The sequence below is a fragment of the Crocuta crocuta genome, unplaced genomic scaffold (assembly GCF_008692635.1).
Source record: "Crocuta crocuta isolate KB4526 unplaced genomic scaffold, BGI_CrCroc_1.0 scaffold296, whole genome shotgun sequence".
Lineage (NCBI taxonomy): Eukaryota > Metazoa > Chordata > Mammalia > Carnivora > Hyaenidae > Crocuta > Crocuta crocuta.
Genome location: NW_027530504.1, coordinates 692,594 through 703,506, shown reverse-complemented (window position 1 = coordinate 703,506; position 10,913 = coordinate 692,594). Strand labels below are relative to the sequence as shown.

General features: G+C 48.3%; 2 protein-coding genes across 3 annotated transcripts in view; one reads left to right on the top strand and one right to left on the bottom strand.

Moving 5' to 3' along the window:
* Positions 1-2,634, bottom strand: part of RPN1 (ribophorin I) — a 28,272-nt gene extending 25,638 nt beyond the window's left edge. The window contains exon 1 of one of the 2 annotated variants that reach the window (XM_077766855.1): positions 2,605-2,634. In XM_077766855.1, the coding sequence (XP_077622981.1) occupies positions 2,605-2,619 (15 nt within the window). In that variant the 5' untranslated portion in view covers positions 2,620-2,634. Of the gene's footprint in view, positions 1-308; positions 384-2,604 lie in introns of those variants that run through there. The other variant, XM_077766854.1, reaches the window with a different exon arrangement.
* The window catches only part of CNBP (CCHC-type zinc finger nucleic acid binding protein), a 363,505-nt gene that overhangs the window by 101,256 nt on the left and 251,336 nt on the right, over positions 1-10,913 (top strand). The window lies entirely within an intron of this gene.

The following is a 10,913-nucleotide window of genomic DNA, read 5'->3' as shown; positions in this document are numbered from 1 at the left end:
CAGGCGGAGAGGAAGGTGCGCTTAGACGCGGACACCGTAATAACTATTCTCTCAACAAATAATTGGGCAATCGCTTAACGGCTGTTGCTTAATGGAAACAGTAATAGAAAGCAACCCCAAGAGCACCAAAGCCGCGTTCTGTCGCCTGAGTGGTAAAAGCGCCCCGGGAGACGCCGGAGGGACGGAGCGAACCCCCAAGCCACAGGCCGGGGGGCCGAGACGGGGCCCGTGGGGGGGAGGGCGTGAACCGGCCTTTACCTTTCTGTGCACTTGGAGAGGTTTTAGGACCCGTGACTTTCTAAACTCACTGTAAGGAGACGGGCGGTATTTGAAGAGCCGTCATCGGCCATCTTAAGCGCGTCAGAACTAGCCGCGGGGTCACGTTTCTGACCGNCTGCAACGGGAGGCCCGCGGCGCGCCCGACCGCACACGCCTCCGCCTCCGCGGGCCTCCTCTCCCGGGGCCCAGGCGGGACGGCGCCCGAGGCGGAAGCCGCGGTGCCTGCTGCAAACGGAGAACGGACGGAAACCCCAGGCAAAAGCCTAAGCAGGAACGGGCTGCCTGCACAGCCTCCAAGTTTCTCCTATAAAATATTTAGTAACTGGAGAAAGAGAAACCGTAAGTTCACGGTGGAGAATCTGAGCAACCACTGCCTTAACCAAGTGATCAAGGTGAGGATCACCGATTGTACGACTTGGTGACAGCAGGTACTCACTCCTGTGATGCACGCAGAAGGGCACCTCGCTCCTGCTGTGCCATCACAGAATTGCTGAAAATGCACATTCTAACCTCAGCGCAATCATAAGAAACATCCGACAAACCAAAAGCTCCTGGACTTGACCCTAGTGAGACCCATTTCAGACTTCTGTCCTCCAGAACTGTAGAAATAATGAATTTGTACTGTTGTAAGCCACCAAGTTTGTGGTGATCTGTTACAGCAGCAATAGGAAACTGTAACAGAAGGCAGTCTCCCTGACGGCAGAAAGTTATCTAGATTGTTCATACCAGGGTCCCAGGGTGGCCATAAATATTGATGGAATGAATACATGCACTTTTCATTATAAATATTATTACCCCCAGGGCGCCTGGGTGGCTCAGTTGGTGAACTGCTCTCTGCTCTTGGTTTCTGCTCAGGTCATGATATCATGGTTCATATGTTTGAGCCCCACGTCAGGCNAGGCATCTCTGTCCTGTCGGTTTTTGTATCTTTATTTAAAGGTTCACCAACAAGATGAAGTCATAGAAAGGAATCTGTTACAACANTATGAGGTATCTGTGTTCAGAATATGGGTCTGATATGGAATATTGTGAGGCCTGGTCAATACCAGCAAGCTTATATCCAACATGAGCCAGTAGTAGCAGAAGGAGATCCCAGTTTTCATTTCTCATGGCAGGAGCTGCAAATATTGCCATTTCCTTGCTATGATTGCCATCCAGAGAGGCCGGTGCGGCTCCCGGCAATAAACTTCAAAAAGTATTTAATAATTATTATCCCGACTTTATAGATGATGAAACTCCAGTATCAAAGCCAGTAAATGGCAAGTTGGTCGGAAACCAGGACCGTTTCTGAACTGGAGGTCTTTCCACTACTCCCACACCCTTGAATAAAATCCCAGATTTTCACAGACAAAAAGAAACATTAGGGATCCCAATCTAATTCGTATTTCACAGACCGAAATACAGTTCCAGAGAGGGTCGCTTATCCAAAGTCACACAGCTGTCTAAGAGCAGAACTCAGACTAGGAAGCCAGTCTCCTAACTCTCCATCAAAAGTGCCAGAATGGAAAGCACTAAACATGTTAAGACAGTCATTGTTAAAATACAGCACAGGGAAGTTGCTGTGGCAGAGTCGGTTGCAAATCTAGAGCCGTCCACCAGGCCCCAAATGAAAAAACGAATTTGATCTTTTTCCGCCAAGTGACAGGGCAAAATTCCCTGAATGATCCTGGAGTTTCAGACGTCCCACTGTCCCTGGGTATCATCTACCTCGGTCACAGTCGCCTCCTCCCTCCCTCTCTCTCATTTCTCTGGCCAACAGCACTTAAGTGAGCTTAGAGCAGCTCCTCCTGCCCCATCGCTCAGAGGCTGTAGCCCGGCTGACAGCCCGCTCACGCGCCTATGGGCAGGAGGTGTCAGAGACAGACCAACCGGAGTGTCATCTGCAATGTGTTGATGCAAAATGAGCAAGCCTTCCAGAATCTCTCAAAGTAAGAGAGTTTTATTAGAGCCCAAGTTAGGACAACTGCTCAGGAAATAACTCTTCACAGGGAAGACGATGTTCCAGAGAATGAACAGCTTTCACAGACACATACTTCTTTACCTCTTGTAAAAGATCAGACCACGACATTTGCATACAGACAAGAATCACAAGTTTGAACATCAAGAATGCAGGGAGTAGGAGCTCTGATAGATGGTTTCCCTTACGCTGTACAAAGTAGGTGCACAGAGCAATGTATGTGTGGTGGGCCATCGATCGGGCCTCTGGTTTAAACAAGTTTATGTATAGTCGGGCTGACACGGAAAGAAATCTAAAGTGGCTTCCCTTGTATATAAGGCCTTTTGAGAGTTTTCTTTCCATCAAATGTAATCTCCGAAACGACATACCATCATTTCTGCCATGTTCTATTGGTGATAGAGCAATCCCAGCGCAGTGTAGGAAGGGATCAGGCAAGGCCATGGTGAGTACCAGGAGACAGAGACAGCAGGACACCGTTTGGGGACGCAGGCAGCTGCAGAAGGTTTAGAGAGTGCCAGGTCCGTCTTCCGCTTCTGATCTCCCAGTCCCACTCGCGGCGGCAACTGCTGCTCCCGCTTCTTCGGTTCCTTGCAAAGACAGTCACAAAGATAATCACGTGACCAGTACAGGTCATGATCTCAGGTCATGATCTCACAGTCTGTGGGTTCGAGCCCCGCGTCGGGTTCTGTGCTGACGGCTAGCTCAGAGCCTGGAGCCTGCTTCAGATTCTGTGTCTCCCTCTCTTTCTGCCCCTCGCCCACTTGCACGCTGTCTCTCTCTCAAAAATAAATTTAAAAGAAGTTAAAATTGTCTGAGAACAATTCATGAATCTTTTTATTTTTTTTTAATTTTTTAAATGTTTTATTTATTTTTGAGAGAGAGGCAGCGTGAGCAGGGGAGCGTCAGAGAGAGAGGGAGACACAGAATCTGAAACAGCCTCCAGGCTCTGAGCTAGCTGTCAGCACAGAGCCTGACGCGGGGCTCAAACCCACAAACCGTAAGATCATGACCTGAGCCGAAGTCGGACACTTAACCGGCTGAGCCACCCAGGTGCCCCGAACAATTCATGAATCTTGAACACACACACACACACACACGCAATTAATCCCTCCTCCCTCTGTGTCCCCTAGAAAGTAGTCTAGATACTTGTCATTCTTTACAGGAAAGGGGAACACCAAACTGTAATTCATCCTTTCCCATGATGCCTCCCAGAGTGCATGAGGTGTTGCAGATGCTCACTACGATGGTACAGAAAAGTGTTTTCATTCAGTCAAGTGAGTTTGAGAAATAACACCCTGCACATTAGCGAGATCGGGGAACCGTCCTTACTATTCCCCTACTTTGGAAGGACAGAACTATCCAGATGTTACAGAAAACAAAATCAAACACTGAGCCTATCAATTACCCATAGCAGAATGTTCAGAACAATTCTTTTCTTTAGATCCCAAATTCCTATCATCATTTGTGTTAGTCAAAGCTCTTTAGGTCGCTGGAGACAGAAACCCCACTCAAACTGGGCAAAGTACACATGCAGTATAAACTGCTGTTAGAAAATTCCAAAACAACAATGGATTAAACAAGAAAAATGTTTATGTCTCACAGAATCCTATGAAACTCAGGCACACAGCTTCCTTCGGTAAGATTACTCACCCATCCTTAACACACGGCTTCCATTTCACGAGCCAAGATGGCTGCCCCTGCCTCCTCATAATGTCTACATTCTACCTAACAGGAAGAGAGAAGGGGGAAGAAGAGAGCATGCTCCTTCCCTAGAGAGCAAGAGTCAAAAACCTATGGCCTGGGGGCGCGTGGGTGGCTTAGTCGGTTGGGCGTCCGACTTTCGCTTAGGTCATGATCTCGCGGTTCGTGGGTTCGAGCCCCGTGTCGGGCTCTGTGCTGACTGCCGGCTCAGAGCCTGGAGCCTGTTTCAGTCTGTGACTCCCTCTCTCTCTGACCCTCCCCTGTTCACGCTGTCTCTCTCTCTCTCTCTCTCCTAGAAATAAATAAAACATTAAAAAAAACGTTTAAAAAAAAAAAAAAACCTATGGCCTGTAGGCCAACCACCTGTTTCCATAAAGGAAGTTTTACTGGAACACAGTCACACCCACTGGTTTTCATATGGTTTATGACCACTTTCACACTACAAAACACAGTTGTGTAGTTACAACAGAGACTGTGTGGCCCACAAAGCCTAAACCGCTTACTCTCAGCCATCTTTACAAAAAATGATACCCTATCACTTGATGCAAGAGGTTCACACAAGAGAAAGCTGGGTGAAGGGTGAGAGGGGCAAACTAGGAGCTGTGCAGTCTGAGATGAGGCCAGAACCCTCTCTACTATTCTTTCCAGCTCTTCTACAAATCCAGAGCACAAACCAAAGATAAAAGATTTTTCAAAAGATGCCATTAAGTGAAACACAGGCCATGGAGTTGGGAGATGGTCACTGGAACGCATCTAACAGACAGAGAATTCATATCCAAAATACATACAAAAATACAATTTAAGAAGAAAAAGACAAGACAGTAGAAAAAGAAGCAAAAGAATCTGACCAGGCACTTCCAAAAGAAGAGTTACTCAAATGGACAGTAAGGATGAAAGGCAGGGGCACCTGGGGGGCTCAGTCAGTTAAGTGTCTGACTCGGGCTCGGATCATGATCTCTCGGTTCATGAGTTGGAGCTCTGCATCAGACTCCGTGCTGGCAGTGCTTGGGATTCTCACTCTCTCTGATTGTCGCTCTCTGCCCCTCCCCCACTTGTGTGGGCATGTGTGTATGCTCTCTCTCAAAATAAATTTAAAAATCAGCTTAAAAAATAAGGATGAAAGGCGTACAGTATCATTAATAATTAGGGAAATGTATATTAAAACCACAAGATGCCACGATATACTCACGAATTGGCAAAACTTTGAGTCTCAGAACAGCAGCTGTTAGTGGGGGTGCGGATCAAGGGCAGCTCTCATTCCCTGCTCTAATTTTGTATAACCACTTAAGAAAACAGTTTGGCATCATCTACCAAAGATGTGCATACCCAAGGCCTAGCAATTCCACATCCAGGTATATGTGCTAGAGAAGTGTGAGCACACGGGCCCAGACACATAGACAAAAACGTCCACAGAGCTTTGTCGGCAGTGACAAAAATGGAAAACATCCTCCGTGGTCATTTGTCAAGAGGTGAAAAGTAAAAACTTTTGTAAATACTACCTGGATGAGACAACGTCAGCAGGAATGGCAAGGTGAGGATCTCCAAAATGCCTCATAAACCCAATGAGAACTGGGGGGAAATGGTCGCAGTCAGTGTTTGGAACTGAGGAGTGAGATGTCCCATCTTCTTGGGATCCAGAAGGACGTGTAGGGCCGCACACATGCCCCAAAACTACCTGAGAAGACTCTAAGCTCTCACTTCTGGCTACGTGAGCCTGTGTGGACACAGGAAGTGAAGGAGAAGGTGGCGTTCCAAACTGCCCTCGTGAGCACTGAAGGCCTTGGGGATTTAATGGTTCTAGGCATTTAATGAAATGTCTGTTTAAGCATTAGCTGACACTAAGCTGACCGATCAGAGACTTTGGTGGCCGCACATGACAAGAAACACAGATTTCCTTCATGAAAGCCACTAAACAACCAACCTGTTGCAACAACAACAAATAGCAAAAACAAGTCCCAGGGGAGCGGGATTCTGAACCCCAGAGTTACCACGTCACAGGATTTCAGATGTCTAGCTTTCAACACGCGTTGCGAGGCCTGCAAAGAAATAACAAAGGATGGGGCGCCTGGGGGGCTCAGTCGGTTAAGCGTCCAGCTTTGGCTCAGGTCATGATCTCACAGTTTGTGGGTTCGAGTCCCAAGTCAGGCTCTGTGCTGACAGCTCAGAGCCTGGAGCCTGTTTCGGATTCTGTGTCTCCCTCTCTCTCTGACCCTCCCCTGCTCACACTGTCTCTCTCAGAAATAAATTTTTCCAAAAAAATTTTTTTAATTTAAAAAAAATTAAAGAAATAACAAAGGATGGTCCACCCACGGAGGGGGGCACGTAAATAGAAACTGTACTTAAGGAAGTCAGGCATTGGACTTACTGGACAAAGACTGTGAATCACTTATTTTAAATATGTTTGGGGGCGCCTGGGTGGCTCAGTCAGTTAAGCGTCGACTTCGGCTCAGGTCACGACCTCACCGTTGGTGAATTTGAACCCTGCTTCGGGGTCGGTGCTGACAGCTCAGAGCTTGGAGCCTGCTTCGGATTCTGTGTGTGCGTGTGTCTCTCTCTCCCTGCCCCTCCCCTGCTCACACTCTGTCTCTGTCTCTCAAAAATAAATAAACATTAAAAAATTTTTTAAATTTAAATACGTTCAAAGGACTGAAGCCAGTTATGAGAATGACTGTCCAAGCAGGACAAACTCAAAGCAATCCACACCTAGACACGTCGTAATCAAGGAGACAAAGAGCCCACACCAAAAGAGAAACTTGAAAGTAGCAAGATGGAGATGATTCACCACGCACAAGGAATCCTTCATAAGCCGAACAGCAGATTTCTCTTCGGAAATCATGGAGGCCAGAAAGCATTGGGAGGCCCTCAAAAGGCTAAACAGAAAAAACGCTATTAACCAGGAATCGGCTAGGAGCAAAATATCCTTCAAAAACAAGGAACGCAGGTGAAGGGCAGACTTCCACCAGGGCATGAGGAGCTCGCCCGACCTCCTTGGTAAAACTGGTGAAAGCTATAAAAACACAAACATTCACAGCTTCTGGACATGGCCGTGAAGGCAAAGAACAAACGGAGAAACACCTAGTCAACAACATTTAGGAAAACACAGCAAGGGAAGAGAGTCTGAGGTATTCGAACCAAGATGCTACCTCCCAGCTGGGAGGCCCCAGCTCAGTAACGCAGAGGCTCCCCTCCAGGCCACTGCAGCTGCGACCATAGGGCTCCCCCTCCCTCGAGTTCCTGCTCAGAGAGTTTTCCTTCCAGAGAGGCAGGACAACATTCTCATCTTGCCCCTAGTTACCTGGAGGGGACATAACTGTTGACCTTACAGAAATAAGAAAGGATTCTAAAGGAATACCATGGCTATTTGGGCCCTAACAAAATATATAACCTATATAAAATGAATAAATTCCAGGGAAGACAGAAATTACCAAAACTGACTCAAGACGAAACAGACAACCTGAATAGACCTATACTAAGTTATTAAATTAGTAACTTGGAAAACTACCCACAATGAAGAGCCCAGGGGCAGATGACTTCACTGATGAATGCTACCAAATGCTAAGGAAGAATTACTACTGACTTTTCCACAAGCTCATCTCAAAAACAGAGGAGGAAGGAACACTTCTCAATTCATTTTCTGAGGCCAGTGTTACCGTAACAACAAAACCAAAGACATCACAAGAGAAGAAAACTACAGACCAATATATTTTATAAATTTGTACATAAGCGGTCTCAACAACATACTAGCAAACAAAATCAAGCAATGTATAAAAAGATTTATCCATCATGATCAAATGGACTTTTCCCCAAGAATGAAAGGTTGGACTGCTATCCAAAAAAGTCAATGAATGAAATACTATAATAGAATAAAAATGAAAGAGAAATTAAGAGTTTTCTAGATAAAGAAAAACTAAGAAAATGTGTCACTAACAGGGGTGCCTGTGTGGCTGTCGGTTAAGGCATCCGGCTCTATGTCTAGGCTCAGGTCATTGTCTCTTGGTCGTGAGATTAAGCCCCACATCAGGCTCTGAGCCGATGGCACTGAGCGTGCTTGGGGTTCTCTGTCTCTGTCTCACTCTCTCTCTCTCTCTCTGCCCCTCCCCCCTCTCAAAATAAATAAATAAACATTTTTTTTTAAAAAAGAAAATTTGTTACTAACAGACCTGCACAAGAAATGCTAAAGGGAACCTTTCAGGCTAAAATGAAATGACACTAGTCGGTAATTCAATTCCAAAGGAAAAAATAAAGAACACCAAGAAAGGTAACTACTTGGGTAAATATGAAAGACAACATAAATGTCCTTTTTGTTTGTAGCTCTGCTCTTTCCTTCTTCTGGTTGACTTATTTTTGTTTTTATTTGAGAGAGAGAGAGACAGAGAGAATCCCAAGCAGGCTCCATACCCCACACAGAGCCCAACATGGGGCTGGATTCAACGACCCTGGGATCATGACCTGAGCCAAAATCAAAAGTCAGACGCCAAACCAACTGAGCCACCCAGGCGCCCCATTTTCCTCTGACTTAAAAGACCACTGCACGAAGCAATAATCGTGCATCTTATGTGGACAAAAGTCAAAGGTCTGGCGTTCCCGGTTTGGTTTGTGTTGTCCTCCATGAACGTCATTCATAAGTTTAAGGAGGATATCGTGGAATTTCAATCTGTTAGATAGTTGGAAAACATAGAAAAGGCTTCCTGATTTCATCTCTTCTACAGGACAATTTGCACACCTGCACGAACAAACCTTGTCTCTTTCCCAGGGACAGAAACAGCACCTTCTCTAGGTACTGGATTCTCACCCACGAGTATCATGATGCAGATGATGACGACGACAACGACAATGACGACGATCGTAGGATGATGAAGAAGCAAACTGTGGCTCTTACGTGCTCTTAATTATTAAATACATCCCTGAGGTGCCCTCAGCCCACGGCCTTCCTCCCACAACCCTCAGCTGCTTCTCAGACACATCGCAGCCCTGGCTCCGTCCATTGGCTTTGTCCTGCCTGGCACAGATGAGGGGTCCCCACTGGGTGTGCCAAGGTTGAGGGCACCAGCACTTGAGGAAGTGACTTTATTCCTGTGTCCTATTTCTTGCCTGTTAACATCTCTGACTGGCTGGGCCACAACCCCATGACTGTGTGCACACCTGCATCCACGCAAGCACACCTCCTGGGGATCTGCCAGTGCAGGGGGTAAAGGAGCACAACGGGGAGTCTGGGATGCAGGCGGCATCCTCTTTCTTAACTGAGGTAGTGGTTACACGGACATTCACGTTACGATAACTTACTAAATTGCACGTTTATGATTTATGCACCTTTTTATAGACGATTCACAGTCCGGAAACTTTTTTGCATAAGAAAAAGGGTCTGCATCCCTGATGGCACATCAGACCCATACAAGCCTCAGATCTGACAATGCTTGGATTACTTATTATGTGCAATAGAGGAATGCTTGTCTCTTTAAGCTACAATAGAAGAATGTTCTATTATTTGCAGCCAAATGCCATCATAATTATATGTGACAACTATAATCTTGGGGTTCATTCCATAACACCACTGCTTTGCTCTTTTTCAGAGCCGCATAGTGGCGCCTGGGTGGCGCAGTTGGTTAAGCATCCAATTTCGGTTCAGGTCATGATCTCACGGTTCGTGGGTTTGAGCCCCACGTCGGGCTCTGTGCTGACAGCTCAGAGCCTGGAGCTGCTTCAGATTCTCTGTCTCCCTCTCTCTCTGACCCTCCCCTGCTCACGCTGTCTCTCTGTCTCAGAAATAAGTATCAAAAAATTATGAAAAAAGAGTGGCATAGTACTCTGTAACGTACACACGTCGTATTTTTTTAATTTTTNCGCACCCCCCCCACCCCGTCCCTCCCCTCCCCTCTGGTCAGTCCTCGCCCTCTGCCCTTCCGTCTCCCCGAAGCCTGTCCTTTGAGGCCTCGCCCCTCTGCCGAAACAAGGCTGCAAGGACTATGTGCCGGGTCCCTGTTTGTTCACCGCCTTCTCAGGGACGTAGAGGAGGAAGGTCCAGCTGCCAGAGCCGGGACAGCGGCCAGGACCGGCCTCGCTCCCGGATCCGGGCTTTGCTACTCGTTTTGCGCGAACTTGGGCAAATTACTTTTGCTTTTCTCACTGTTCTCACGCGCAAAACGGTAACGCTGACACCCCGTCCCCCGTGGAGTCGCGGCCTGAGTTAACTGTGCCCGGCAGGCGGGGTGTGGAGGCTACGTGGTTGCCACCGTCCATGACAGAATATGCATTAGAAACCAGGCGCCAAGTCTGGACCCTGAACCGTCGCAACAACCCACAGTGGATGCGTGTCCCATTTACACAAACGGGTGAGGGGACGCCCAATCCCGTCTCTGCGGGGGCCGAGGCGGACGCGCGCGTTTCCTCATCTCGAAACGGTGCCAACGCACGCCTCACAGCGTCCCGGGGGACTCACGACACGCAAGGACTCTAAATAAACGTGGAGGTCCGCCCCGGATTTCCCCCGCCGCGCCACGTCACGTCACGCCACGCCAATCACGTCCCGCCCCGATCGCTCAGCGCGCAGGCGCAGATCCCACCCCGGGCTCGCCCTGCGCGGCGCTCACCGCTGGGCCAGGCGACGTCAAGGTCCCGCCCGACTGGCCCGGAAGCAGAATCCCCAACAGGTCAAAACTGGCGTCGCTGCGAGGCCACCGGCGCTAGGGGGCGCGAGACTTGACTGAGGTTGACTCGTGCCTCCCCGTCGCGTCAGAGAGCCCCGGAAATGGGGGCGGAGAGGGTTGCCGTACAAGATGGCCGCCTCCTGTGTGTTTGTACGGAACGCCGAGAGTTGCAGCCCGTCTCTGGGAAATGCGGTGATCTTAGCGCCGTGATTGCAGCACAGGCGTCTCGCATGGGATGGCTGCCGGGGAGTTTTCAACGAGTCCGTCTTGCCGGGGTACGTGACCCAGTGTCCAAGATGGCGGCTCCCACTGCGGACGCGGAGACAGCAGGC